This window comes from Rhinolophus sinicus, chromosome 13 (genome assembly GCF_057876585.1).
Source record: "Rhinolophus sinicus isolate RSI-liver-muscle chromosome 13, RSI-T2T, whole genome shotgun sequence".
In the NCBI taxonomy this organism is placed as follows: Eukaryota; Metazoa; Chordata; class Mammalia; order Chiroptera; family Rhinolophidae; genus Rhinolophus; species Rhinolophus sinicus.
In genome coordinates, this window is record NC_142513.1 from 34389907 (window position 1) to 34404711 (window position 14805).

At 42.9% G+C, this 14805-nt stretch overlaps 1 protein-coding gene across 3 annotated transcripts in view; it reads right to left on the minus strand.

The window, feature by feature from the left end:
* Positions 1-2552: 2552 nt before the first annotated feature.
* Positions 2553-14805, minus strand: part of SEL1L2 (SEL1L2 adaptor subunit of SYVN1 ubiquitin ligase) — an 83609-nt gene continuing 71356 nt past the window's right edge. Inside the window, exons 15-17 of one of the 3 annotated variants that reach the window (XM_074317676.2) lie at positions 13278-13450; positions 5222-5350; positions 2553-5066 (exon numbers count right to left, since the gene is read on the minus strand). In XM_074317676.2, the coding sequence (XP_074173777.1) occupies positions 4947-5066; positions 5222-5350; positions 13278-13450 (422 nt within the window). In that variant the 3' untranslated portion in view covers positions 2553-4946. Of the gene's footprint in view, positions 5070-5221; positions 5351-13277; positions 13451-14805 lie in introns of all 3 variants that reach the window. The other 2 variants (XM_074317677.2, XM_074317675.2) reach the window with 2 other exon arrangements.

Below are 14805 nucleotides of genomic sequence, written 5' to 3' on the forward strand. Positions count from 1 at the left end.
AAACGACTCACATTCAAATCCTTGTCTCATGGGCAGCTTCTGGGGGAACCTAAATGAAGACAGTCACATCATTTAGGTTTGAAATGTATTTGGGGCTTTGTGAGGTGAGGCCCTTCCCCCTTTCTGCTTGGTTTCATACAATCCATCCCCCTTTCTGCTTGGTTTCAGATCTTTGGATAATGTGTAAACTACTTGGCTCAACTCAAATTCATGCTGGGGCCTGTATGCTTGCCAAGCCAGAGCTGCCTCTGTGCTTTCGCCTGAGACAGTCAACTAATTCAGGTGGCTGGTTTGGCACCACAGTGGCCCCATGGCTGTTTCCGGAACACAAATCTACCTGTTTTCTTAACATGAAGACAACCTCAGATTGCTCAGGAGCCATTGTCCTGGTACGAATTTCCTGCTGTTGTGAAGAAGAGATGGAAAATTGTTATAGTCCATCTCTGCTTTCCCTTATCTTTGCTTCTTTTAGGAGAAAATCTGTTTGGAGACTCTGCATTTGTTGTGGGTCAGTGTGTTCTCTTTGCTAAATGATGTGGGGGAACAATTCAAAGTAGTGGGAGAACCTAGAAGAAGTTGGAAGAATTTTCAGGTAAAGCTCATTGAAGTTGCTGACCATGGAATAACAATGATATTCATGGCTAGATAATTTGTGAAGTTTTATGGGAAAATGGGACCTTTGTGTTTTCTAATCATGTACTTTAAAATAGCATAAAATACAACGTAAAATTAAATATAAAAAATGTAAAACCATTAATTTTCTAGGCTGTAAGGGTCCAATCAGTAACTCTTGGAACCTTACCTGAACAGTACGCTAGTTCGGAAGGGTTTTCCCCACACTGGATTAGCAGGGGCCTGGCACTTCCCAATGCTAAGGTACTAACCAAGAGAGTGGCTCTGATATTAGGGCTGGGGTGGAGCTGATGCTCTTTTTGAATAATAAGGTTTAGTAGGTACCTTACCAGGAGAATGACCTCAGTGCAAAAGAGATGTCTGATATTTTCATACATTCCAATCTAGAGGCCAGTCCACAGTGAAGCCTGCTTTCCCCACTCCCTGATCCAAAGATGTGACGTTTCCTGCTTTCCCCATCTGGCAGCAGAACTGCAGGACAGAGGATGCTGACACCAATGCTGACCATAACCTATGCTGAAGGCCACATGTCACAGGAGGACCTTAGTTCTAGGAGATGAGGCAGAGGAGATGGGTTTGTAGGGACATGGGTTTGGGAAGGGAAGATGCATGAGGATGGAAGACGTGGAGAGAGTCAGGGGTGGGTCTCCCATCAGCTGAGTTGCTGATGAGTTGCTGAGAGTCAGGTGTGAGTCCTGATACACAGAGTGGAGCCTGCACCTAGGGTACTTCAGGTGAGAGTCCCAATCATCCTGGGACTCTGCACGTCTTTGCTCATGTCACTTAAGCTCAGAGCAGAGAAATAATAGAGCATTCTGTGTATGTGTGTGAATGTGCCTGTCTGAGGACGAGAGGGGGGCACCTTTTCTTCTGTCCAATCAGACGTGAATTTCTTCAATCTGTAGGATGGGAAGACAAAGGGAGCCAGGCATGGATCTGATTAGTCTGTCCACACCTTGTCTTCCAAGATAAGAAGCTTAGTGTCTGGGCTGCATTTTTCTTCTGCCAATTTTTGTACTGAAATTCATGTAACCTTTGGTAAGGGTTTAAACAGTATACTTATGGTTGGTTAAACATGACTGCAAATTCTTTGCTATTCCTCCCATTGAGAGGTGGCATCTAATGCTTGACCAATAGAATGTGGCAGAAGTGGTGTCTGAGGCTACTTTTTAGGAAACCTGCAGCTTTGCCTGGGTCTCTGTGAACACTCTCTGAGAGCCCTGAGCTGCCGTGTAAAAATTACTGTTCTGTCTGCCTTGTTGAAGAGATCACATCTGGTCAACACTCACAGCTGAGCCATCTTCCAGCCATCCCTGCCAAGGGGCCAGGGATGTGAATAAAACTGTCTTGCACTCTATAACAGCCCATCCATGAAGTGAACACCAACGAGTGACCTGTTGATGCCATATGGAACAGAAGAACCACATGGCCACACCCTGCCCAAATTCCTGAGATATAATAAAATGACTGTTGTTTTAAGCCACTAAGTTTTGGAGTAGTTTGTTAAACAGCAAGAGATAACTGGAAAAGTAATATAGAGGAAAGAACATATTTTGGAGTCACTTCTGGACTCAAATTCTAGCTTCGTTGTTTATTATTATGTAATCACATTATTATGTGATCTTTTCTTAACAAGTTACATAGCTTCTCACAGCCTCAGTGTCCTCCTGTGTGACAGAGGCAGTTATATCTACCTCCTGGCCTCACCATGAAGATGGAATGAAAAACAGAAGACAGTCTGGCACATGGCAGATTTCCATAGTGTATTCTTTTCTCCTCTTCTCAGCCTCAGCACACCCTCCTCTCTGGCTTTCTGGGATTCCCAGAGATGGGACTGCAGGAAGCAGCACCCGTCTGGCCCTGCTTCCCTTAGGACTTTATTCTCTTTATTCCAATTTTTTGTCTCTCTTGTCTCTCTTCCCCAGATACTCCCACCCATACCTGTTAAAACCCACCATTTAAGACTTGGGGGGAAAGCATAGAATTCCAAAAGTGTGTTCCCCATGAAATAACCGTGAACCGCTGCTCTAGAAAAAAAAAAATTCTTTACTTTTAAAAAAAAATATCAACTTGAACAGCTACTCCACTTTCATAAAGAATCTGGGAAGGAAATATAGAGGAAAAAAGAACTTACAAAGAAAATTGGATTTTTTACAAGTTTCCTTGTACTCCACAGGCTATTGGTTTTTATTCAAAGCTATCAGAAGCAGGAAAGAGAACAGGGGCTGGTGTGTCTGTGGAGGGGCGGGATTGTCATAACCTGGAAGGAAGCGGGAGGCTCTTTCTCCCTTGGTTAGTTATCACGAAGCTGCACAGGTGCCAGCAGGTGCCCGTTCATGCACCACAGTGATGAGAAAGATTTGCTCCCGCAGCGCCTCCAGAGAAGAGGCTCAGAAATGGACATTTGAGTGACTCCAACACCCTAAATCGCCATACTTTCAAGGCCTTTGCTCACATTTACTTGGAGTAATTAGCTGAAATGGGAAATTGATGAGCTCACGCTGCCCTTGCTCCTAAATTTCAGGCAGTGTTCTACTACTCTACCCGGCAAGCCACAAAAAGGGTCTCCCTTTCACCCCTGCCTGCAGCTACTTCCACAAGCTTCACCACTAAGGAGTTCATGTGTCATCCAGACTTGGAGCCAGGACTCACCTGCTTAGCCTTCCACACGTGCCTGTTTACCCTAATCCTCGTGTGTGACGTGCACATTCCAGAAACCTGTCATATAGAATTGCATGGCCAGCCTGTCCCTCGGGCCCTGAACTGGGGTTTGGATGTCTGCTCCTCGCTTTTACATTTATACAAGTTAGTCTGGATCCATTGGCACTGGAACTCTCTAGTAAATCAGGAATAATTTCCAGGAAATTCTAAACACCTGGACCTCAGACAGGCCAGGATTAGTTCACGGACAAATAAATGACTGTGGCTACTATGTGTATGTGCAACACATAAAAACCACTTTTGAAGTTAGGCTTATTTAAGCCTCACATTACTCCAGTGAAGTAGAAATTAATCCCATTTTATGGAGGAAAAACTTGAGGTTTGGAGAAATTATGCCCAAAGTCATAGAGCTATTAAAGGACAGAGCCAGACCTCAAATCCAGGTTGTTTGGTTCCAAACCCAATGTTCCCCCATTTTATTCTGCTTTCTGATTATGATTGATGTTATTAATTAACTGTTTTCTTGTCCCCACATTGGATTTCAAGTAGGCAAGCAGGGTCTTTTCTGACCAAAACACCCAGCATTTTGGCTGCAGAACTGACTGCAGGGCCCTGAAACCACACAGCTTGTTATCAGCTCAGCTGTCCCTATATTCCAAAAATTTGCCATGAGTTTTTAAAGAATATTAAAAGCCACCATTTATGGAGTTCTAGAGGCCAGGCCCTGTGATCTTTAATCCTCATACCAGCTCTCTAATATAGGTATTTTTTCCCCATTTTGCAGATCAGGAAACTGAGGCTCAGAGAAGTCGAATATCTAAAGAGTTGTGGAGCTGAGATTCAAGCCTGGCCCTAGACATCAGTCGTGTGCCTCCTGGACTCTCCTCACCTACCCTTCCCCCAGGCCTGAGACCCTGCTTTGCCTGTCAGGGTGGAGAGAGAACTGGACACTTTAGCTTCTGTTCCAGGAGGCTGGTACCATCCCACTCTATGCGTACTGCACAGGGGATTCCCCAGATGGAACAGGATTCCAAAGAGGGATGGAAGGAAGGGTTGTGGACAGACCCCAAATGACGTTGTATGGTACATAGTTGCTAATGGAGCTTTGCTAGAAGGCGCCTCGGTGAGGAGTCCAAGTCAGCCCCCTAGCACAGCATGCCCCAGGAGCTTTCGCTCATCGGGATTATGATGTGGTTCACAGGATCATTCCCACAAGATGAAGGGTCTGTTGTAGTTTTTGTCTTTATCAGATTCTGAGGGATCTGCTCCTGCCCTCCCAGAGCTCCCCCTACTCCCTACTTCAGTGTGTCTGTAGGAGCGAGACACCCATTTTGTCCTCTTGAAAGGTTGTTATAATAACATAAAAATGGGCGGTCTTTACCAAACTCAGAATTAGATCACCACGATGACAAGTTTGTGATGAAGTGTTAGGTGAACAGTCCCCAGCACCCCCTCGAGTGCCCACCTCCACTAACCAGGAAGTCTGAAATGGTTTCTCAGCGGCTAAGTCCCAAGCTTTGTCCATTTTCCACCATAGCCCTGTGTGGGAAATCTGCAGCAGACTCTTGAGTCTGGCAAGGAAGTTCTTTATTTGGCAAGGATGCCTTGGAGTAAACTGGTTATCACGAGCAGATTTTCCTGTGATCCGGATCTTACCCGTAACGATTTCTAAGCAAGAAGATCAGCACCGCCACAATTAAGCCAATCCCAAATAAATCCCAGTATGGTCCCAGGGTGTTGTCCAGTTTTACCCATTTCCATCGCATTATAAACTGCTGACAAGAGACATTCTGTAAAAAAAAAAAAAAAAAAAAAAAAAATCCACGCCTCCCACTTTGTTCAGAACCATCATCTCCCTCCATTCCACTTCCCAATGTTGCTCATTGGAGTGTTCAGAGATGTGGGACCCATTTGAGAAAAAACTTACATTAAAAAACAGGGTATCTTGGAGCAAATGCACAGTTTCCAGTTTCATGAGGGCGAGTAACACAGGTATGTGAGCATCGCGACTTGTTTGAGCAGCCATATCATATAACCTCCTGGCTGTGTGGATGTCCTACAAACAAGAACAGCCCATGCTCATTAGGTACATATTCTTTAGGGGTAAGTCAACAGAAGCTATTGTTAGAAATATTGTAATTTATCTGTCGTAGGCAGAATGGCTCCCCCAAAGATGATCATGTCTCATTCCTTGGAACCTACGAGTGTGTTACATGGCAAAGGGGACTTTGCAAACGTAATTAAGGTTACAGACCTTAAGATAAGGAAATTAGCCTGGATTATCCAGGTGGACTCAATATAATCACCTAAGCCCTTAATCACAGAGTTTTCTCAGGGCTGAGGGCAGAAGAGAATGTCAGATGTAGCAGAAGAAAAAGTCAGAGATTCTAGGTATGTGAAGGACTCAACACACCATTGCTGGAGGGCCACATAAAAAGAATGAGACGGAATTCTGTCGTGCAGGGCGGCCTGCGGGGTCTCTGCTCCCGCCCCCCACATAAGAACGCAGGATGTGGTGAGGCCAAAAAGGAACACCCATGGAGCCATAGGTAGGGGAGTCACACCACTATAGTCTCACTGGAGGCTGGATTCACAAGACATGCGACCTGCTGTCCGCTTTTCTGCCAACTAACCGACTCAACTCTCCTCGACTCGACTCCCCAACGCAGCTGCGACAGTTATATTAGTGGCCAATGGCTCAATGGCTACAGCTGACAGCCAACTAGCCGCCGCTGACGGCCATCTACTACCCGAGCCAGCACCTTTCTACGTGAGGCCGAGAGCCTGGAAACTGCACTCCTGGCTCTGTCCCCACAAATGCAGACAGCCAACAAGAAATGTGGGGCCTTCAGTCCAACAAGTGCCAGAAACTGAATTTGTCCAACAACCTGAATGAGCTGGGAAGTGGGTGCTTCCTCAGAGCTCCCAGTAAGGAACACAGCCTTGATTTTAGCTTTTGACCCTACGCAGAAGACCCAATCAAGCTCACCCAGACTTCTGACCTGCAGAAACTGTGAGGTAACATTTATTAAATCTGTGGTAATTTGTTACAGCAGCCATAGGAAACTAACACCATCTTCAAAATGCTTTCTTGAATACCACATAGACTCAATATTAGGTTAGATTCCAATGAAAGGAGGAGAACACTCGGCACTAACAGTACAGTTCCCTAAAACAAGTAATACAGATAGTAACAAGTGTCATACAGAGTCTCAGCTCCCACTCCCCGCACAAGAACACAGGATACAGTGAGGCCAAAAAGGAACACCCACGGAGCCGTAGATAGGGGAGTCATACCACTATATTCCTGCTGGGTTGGAGACACAGGGAGCAGGAGCCACACGATCTGCAACCTGCCGTCTGCTTCTCTGTCAACCAACCAACCCCTTGCTAACTGCAATCTGCCCTTGCTAGCTCACCACCATCTTCTTGCTAGCCCCCATTTGCTGCTACTGTAGCCACAGCAGGTATATTAGTGGCCAATGGCTCACTGGTTACAGCTGACGGCCAACTAGCCACAGCTGATGGCCATCCAATCACAGTTGATGGTCATTTACTACCTGAACCAGCACCTCTCCATGTGAGGCCGAGAGCCTGGAAACTGGCTCTGTCCCCACAACAAATATTTAAAGTTCCTAGTTTTCTCAACAGTACTTATCATACCTGAAGTTATAGAATTTGTTTGTCTGTCTCCAGGTCATTGAAGGCAAGGACTTGGACTACCTGCTCACCCCTGAATTCCCAATGCTTTATGATATGCTGCGGACATGGTAAGACAAGACTTTGGTAATATTTGTTGAATGAATGAATAGACTGTTTCGGTTCTCAGGCTGGAATTTGAATCCTCAAAGGACATACTATATTTTTAGGGACTGTTTTCAACCATTAAATTATGTCATGGCACTAAACATTTTTTTTTTTAATTTCCATCTACTTATGGCTTGTTTTTGTTTGCTTTTGTGGGGACAGAGCCCCAGAGAGCAGCTTCGAGGCTCTCAGCCTCATGTGGAAAGGTGCTGGCTTGGGTAGTAGATGGCAGTCAGCTGTGGCTAGTTGGCCGTCAGCTGTAACCATTGAGCCATTGGCCATTAATATAACTGCCATGGCTATGTTGGGCAGTCGAGTCGAGGAGAGTAGAGTTGGTTGGTTGGCAGCAAAGCGGACAGCTGGTCGCACGTCGTGTGAACCCAGCCTCCAGTGAGACCATAGTGGTATGACTCCCCTACCTGTGGCTCCGTGGATGTTCCTTTTTGGCCTCACCATGTCCTGCGTTCTTATGTGGGGAGCGGGAGTAGAGACCCTGCAGGCCGCCCCACACGACAGCTTTATTTTTGCTTTGTTTCCCAACAATGAAAAGGCTGAGTTGCTTTTAAAGGTTGAAGGGCCTTAGGCCAGCCCCAGAATTGTACTTTGCTTGGGTGCCTGTAGATTATGTATTTATTTTTTTATTGGGGAAGGGGAACAGGACTTTATTGGGGAACAGCGTGTACTTCCAGGACTTTTTTTTTTTCCAAGTCTAGTTGTTGTCCTTTCAGTCTTAGTTGTGGAGGGCACAGCTCAGCTCCAGGTGCATTTGCCATTGCTAATTTCAGGGGGCGCTACCCACTATCCCTTGTGAGACTCAAGGAATCCAACTGAAACCTTGTGATTGACAGCTTGCGCTCCAACCAACTGAGCCATCAGGGAGCTCAGCGGCAGCTCAGCTCAAGGTGCCGTGTTCAATTTTAGTTACAGGGGGTGGAGCCAACCATCCCTTGTGGGACTCAAGGAGTTGAACCGGCAACCTTGTGGTTGAGAGCCCACTGGCCCATGTGGGAATCGAACCGGCAGCCTTCGGAGTTTGGAGCATGGAGCCACCGGGCCGGCCCATCTGTGGGTTATTTTCAAAAGAAGGGGAAGAAGAGAGATTTTTCACAAATGTTGGTCATCAGGGTCACTTTGTTGTTCCTCTCCATCTCCCAGAACTTCAATACAGAGTTCAATAGTTATGAATCCTTGAGGCCTCTGCTAGACCGTTTCTTAGGCGATGTCCTCTCTCAGTTGTGTTCTGCTTCTCATTTCTTAAATTTTCTCAAAGTTTTGCTATCTGGTAAATTGATTTGTTGGAGAAACAGGAATGTTTTTGCTTAAAATACTTAAAATTCAGGAGACTGTTATGAACAAATCTTCTGGGCAACAGAAGAAATGGATGTCATAAAAACTCTAATTTGTGTCTCTAATTCCAATAAATTCAGTGGGTGCTCATTTGAAAGCACCCAGAAGAATGTAACGGCTGTGTCAACCCCCCACACATGAAAGGTATATTGACTTGAATAGTTCAGGAAAAGGCAGCCTTTGTCAAAATCTCTGGCATTCCTTCTTATTTGAGTCAGGAAATAGTTATTAATTTATCTTTTGAGGCACAACTGTCACAATTCAGTCACTAGATTTATAATAAAAAATTTTGAGAAGTATTAAAGTGGGATGAGCTCACTCCTTAACCAGGCAGCCTCACAATTTGCAGTGGGGGTGGAGTGGATAGGAAAGTCTTTCTTTAAAATTTCCAAAGAAATTCCTGTGGCTAATTAGGGCAATGTATATAAAAGAAATTTTATTACTAGACTCTAAAAAAGACTCCTTAGGGGTGGCCAGTTAGCTCAGTTGGTTAGAGTGTGGTGCTAATAACACCAAGGTTGCTGGTTTGATACCTGCATGGGTCACTGTGAGCTGTGCCCTCCTTAAAAAAAAAAAAAAAAAAAAAAGACTCCTTGTTCTTTATGCTATTTAGTAATAAATCCAAATAGTTCACACAAAGAATTTCCTCTTGATAGTGTTTTGATGATGGTCAGGGTTCACTAAATAAGTCCAATGCACAACTAACCCACTTACATTAAACTTTTCTGTGGTACAGTTGCATTTATTTTGCCTTAAATTTGGTGATTTAGGAGATTATGTAAACATATCTACAGACTCTTCTTAAATAAAATGATCCTAACTAAAATGTCAGGTGTGCCAAAGTACTGCCCAATGCCCACATATTCAAAAGAGTTTCTTATAATTCAAAGATATAGAATTCTCCAGCAATAAAGCATCTGGTGTATGAAAATAGTTCAAGTACATGATGCAGGAGTTCTCCAGCCCCAAAACTTTGGGTGTCATCAGAAATTTCTTATACTTGGAGGAGGTAGTTTTTTGTATAATTTTTGTTTTCTTATTATAAATATACTATATGTTAGAGAAAACTTTGAAAATATAGAAATTAACAAATTTTAAAAAACCACGACAATCTCACTGTGCAGAGATAAGTTCTGGTAATATTTCATATGCATCCTTGCAGCATTCAGCATTTTTATATATTTTCTTATGTACATACTTTTAATTTAGGAATTTTTCACTTTGTATAATATTTGTCTTCTGCTTTCTTAACCAAACAATATATTTCAAATAATTATACCATCTCCTAAGATATTCTTTAGTCTATAATGTTTTATTTTTAATGGTTGCACTGCGTTTCATAGTAATGGCTAATACTTATTACATACTTTCACTGCATACCAGTCATCACTCATTTATTTAAACCTCATGATCATTCTATAGGGCAGAGGATATTAACTCCATTTTAAAGATTAAGAAACTGAGGCACAGAGAGGTTAAATCACTTACCCAAAGCCACGTAATTTGTAAGTGGCAGAGCTGAGGTTGAAATCCAGGTAGTCTGCTCCTAGCCTGCTTATTTAACCACTAGGTAGTGTCTTTGTGTTCCCGGAACAATACTACAGTCCATCCTGGGCTGAACTTTTGTCCTGGGCTGAACAGTTTGTCCTGAACTCAATGAGAAGTCAGGAATTGGGGAGAGAGATGCTTCTCAGTGAAGCTATTAGGATAATTCACCTGCATCACCCTATTCTCAATGCCTAAAAATGGATGAGAACAACATGGATCCATTTTTTTTTCTTTCTTTTCTCTCTTTTTTTTTTTTTTTAAATAAATTTTATTCGGAACAGTGTGTTTTTCCAGGACCCCTCAGCTCCAAGTCAAGTCATTCTTTTCAGTCTAGTTGTGGAGGGAGCAGCTCACTGGCCCATGTGGGAATCGAACTGGTGACCTTGGTGTTATGAGAACTGCGCTCTAACCAACTGAACCAACTGGCCGCCCCAAGGACCCATTGTTTTACATTTATTTACTAAAAGTCAATTTATACTTCACTTCTCCCAGATGGCTTAAATACAGAGTTTGCAAAACCTGATTCCACACCACACGTTTTTCAATTCTCAGAGAAATCCTAATAATGATATTGTTCTCATCCTCCCCCCGTTTTGCACGAGCGTTAACTAATAAAGAGGATTGTGAAGTGGCTTGCTGAAGAAATTCTTAATTACTCCACAATTTAAGTGCTGTGAAAAGACTGTTCTCATTGTTTGGCTCTCATTAACCATCACTGGAACAAGCTTCTGGCTTTTAATTATCAGCATATTCATTTTAAGAATTAGAAAAGGTCGTATCTCCTTAATACTCTATGAGATAACAAGATTAATAAACTTGACACCTGGGTACTGGTTATTATTTTCCAACTGCTAAACAAAAGAAATTAATAAGGACAAAGAGCAATGGCCCCTCATTAACTAAATCTACAATTCCTGTAGCCAGGTTTGAGATGAAGTACAGTTTTTGGGTTTTTGTTTTTGTTTTTTCCATGTAGAGACTTTCAGTAGGAAATAAATACATCTATAACTGAGAGAGACTGATCAAAATGAACTACCCATGATACAATAGGAACCCTGACAAAAAAACAGAAATGTGGCCAGAGAGAAACTTCAAAGTTTTTTTAAAAGTATGAAATGCATGTCTGGACAACTGCTATTTGACATTGTGAAGAAAGTGCTTAGGAGAACAGTCAGCGGTGACTCCAAGAAGGAAAACCAAATACTGATGCAGCTGGCCAGCCGGTGCCAGCTGGCAGTGTCCTCTCTTGCATAGTTGGCCCAGTGTTCAGAGTCCTTCTTGAATTACTGGGGGCGGGAGAGTTAATTTGAATTTAATCCATGGGGTGGGGTCACTTTTATCCTTTATATGGACAGTGCTCCTCTCACCATTATTGTTATGTTTTTTGCATGGGGAATGAGGAACAAAAGCTTTAATCTTATTGAAGCCTTACTTGGCAGTTATTCAAATTCTCTTCTGATCTAAATAACAGTCATTCCGTGCACTGTTTGACTACAAAGCCTTTTCACAAAAGCTTATTCATTTTAACCTCAAAGCCTGGGGCAGGGGAGGTACTGGTTCTGTTTTACAGATGTGGATGACAGCTGGAGGGGAGTGAGGTGTGGCTAAATGACATCCAAAGAATCATCTAATGTTGCTATAGAATGCAGTCCTCCTCTCCCCAAATTTGTAAACATAGGAAGCTTGCAGCCGATAGGAATGGGGAAAACAGATTGGATTTGCATTTGACGTTTTTTCTACTGCTTAGGGTGCAGGGGCTGATGTAAAGTGATCAGCAAAAAAGGCAGGCCACAGGAAGGCAGGGATCACCACCGCTGAATTGTCAGGACCTGAATGTGTCACCCTTGGTTGCAGTGTACACCTTTAGCAGTTGCTAGATAGAAAATCCCCTACCAATGATTACTAAAACAACTGGAAGAAAAGAGCACAGAAAAGCTGATAAGCCCCCTTATATTTGGCTCTCGAAATGCAGTCAGAAATATACATACTGAAGTAAAATATATGCTTGAGACCTAAGAATGACTCAATTTACGGCCCACTCTCACGGCAAAAATATGAGGTCAGACAGGCCTGTGTTCAAATTGTGATATCACTACTGATAAACTCTGCAAATGGCCGTGTGACTTAAGCTCTGCCCTTCAGTTCCTGAGGCAAACGTTGAGGACAATTATAGGGCTTACGTCATTGAGTAGGTGGTCTGATTTAAATGACATAGAACACATAACAAACCAACACCTTGCTACTGTCATTGTTGGGACGGTTTTTCCTGCAGGCCCCCACTGAGAACTCAATCCCCCTCCTTATCGGAGCTCCAGTTCCCCTCCTCCTCCCATACCTTATTGGAGATGTCTCCCGCGGGCACCATAGGTAGAGGCCTCCCTGTCAAAACAAAGTTGAGGGATCACAGCTGCTAGGGACGGATCTCCCTAGCACCCCGGTTGGATTTCCCGCCTAACCCGGAGGTCTAACCCTATAAAACAAAGCACCTGACCCCAGTTAGAGCTCAGTTCTTTGGGAACAATCTCACTGAGCCCGCTGGTGCAATAAAGCTGTGTTCTCCCTGATCTCTGCGAGCCGCTTGAGTCTCTCGGTCCTCATCATTCTTCCGCAACATCATTATTGAAATTTAATAAGCCTTTATCACCCTGTCAGATGGCAATGCCGTCTTCTGCCATAGTTACACTCACTGTGTAAGAGATTTATCCAATATCTCCTTGTTTAGTTAGCTATTTTTCTTAATGAATATGCTTCATCTCCTCAAGGCATGTGTAGTCTTTGAAGGATGGAGAACTCTTTTTCTTGGGCCTCTCTAGAATGCACAACACTGTGTCATGTACACACTGGGTGTTTCATAGACATTTCTGGATTAATGCCACTTCAGTATCCAGCTCTGACCTCATTACCACTTTCTCCTTGTTACTAAGAGCTTGAGAATCGATGGAAATTTTAGTGGAAAAGGCCCGGAGGTAAAAGGGAGTCAGGATAGGGCCCACCAGAATTTCTGGGAAAAGCATGAATTTATTAATCAAATTGACCTAGACTAGATTATTCTACTCATAAGTTATATCCTTAGGTATAAATGGAGAAAATAACTTCTACCTCACAGGGTTATTATTAAAGTAAGTAATATGTGTTGGCACATAGGACAACTCAGCAAATAGTAAGTCTTTTCCTCCCTTCCTTTACGTTTTGATGACATCAATGAAATGCAAAACATGTATATATTTTCCCTTCCCATAGAGCTGCCATTACTAGGTTTGGATTATTACCAACACAATTACCTTTGCGATACCTAATCCATGTTCATACATATAGGCCAGATTGAACATGGCTTGTGCGCTGTGGTGTTTGTCGGCTGCAATGCTGTAATGTGTGGCTGCTGTTTGATAGTCTTTTTTAGTCCCGTAGCCATAGTAATAGTAATCTCCAATTTTTATTCTAGCGAATGCATTGCCTGGTAGAAATATTAGAAAGAGAAGAACCCAAATGATTCATGTGTAGTTCCCAATAACTCAACCTAATGACAATAGTAAAAAACAAAACAAAACAAACAAAAAACCCTCTCAGAATCAGTATTAAATCCTAGAATCAGTATTAAATATAATTCATGGGAGATAAAATATAACACTCAGTGCTAGCTGTCTTCTCAGTATAACTCTCATAGTACAAATGTTCTTAAAGAACAAAAATTATAAATTTTACATTTAAAATTTGTTTCTTGAAGGTAGTAGGTCAATTCTTGGGAAACTGGATCCCACCCCTCCTGTTCTCAGACTCCACTTCGGAAGCCCTACTCCTGCATCATCAGTTTCTCCCTCTTTTCTAAATCAATCCCATCAGTCATTCAAACACAGTTGGTATCTTCTATAAAGAAAAACCCTTTCTTTATACTATGTTACTATGTTATCTCCTTCTATCTACTCCCCAATTCTCTGTTCACTCAGTCTTTTCAAAAGTGTGTTCTACACTCACCATCTCCAAGGCTTCATCTCCCAAATATTCTTCAACACACTCTAATGTGGCTTCTGCTCCCCTCCCTCCATAAATCTGCTATTTTCCAGGTGGTCGTTAACTTCCATTAGCCAAATCCATTGGCCACTTCCCTATCCTTGTCTCACTGGACCTCTAAGCAGCACTGAAATCATTAGCTCTATCTTGGCATCAGTGACATTGCATCCTCTTGATTTCACTCCTGCCTCATAGGCCTTTTCCTTTTCAAACTCTTGCCTGACTCCTCCTCTACCAAACTTCTAAATTTTAGAATATCAAGGGCTTGCTATTCAGTTTCTTTTTTTTGTTTCTTCTCTCCCTTATTTTCTCTTCTCTCTCCCTTCCCCACCCCTTCACCTCTCTCCTCTATCTCACCTCTTTCTCTAGGTAATCTCATCTAGTTCTGTGGCTGTCTTTATGTTTACTATTCCTGAATTTATATCTATAGTTCTGTCTCTCCTCAAGCCCCAGACTCTTATAACTGCCTTATTGACTTCTACTTGGATCTCAAACTTTAAACATCCAACAGAGATTCCTAACATCCTGCTACTCCCTCCCCCAGGCAAAATCATCAGTGTCTTCCCTATCTCAGTAAGGGCATCACCATTGTTCAGGTCATAAATCTAGGATAATTATTCTTAATTGTTACCTCTCACTTTCATCTTTGAATCCTTCAGCAAGTCCTATTGGTTCTTCCTTTACAACACACCTGTTTCTTGCCATCTCTTCCACCATCTAGTCCAAGCCTGGAATACCACAATAGCCTATACACTATTCTTTGATCTTTTCAATTTATTCTCCACACAACAGCCAAGATGA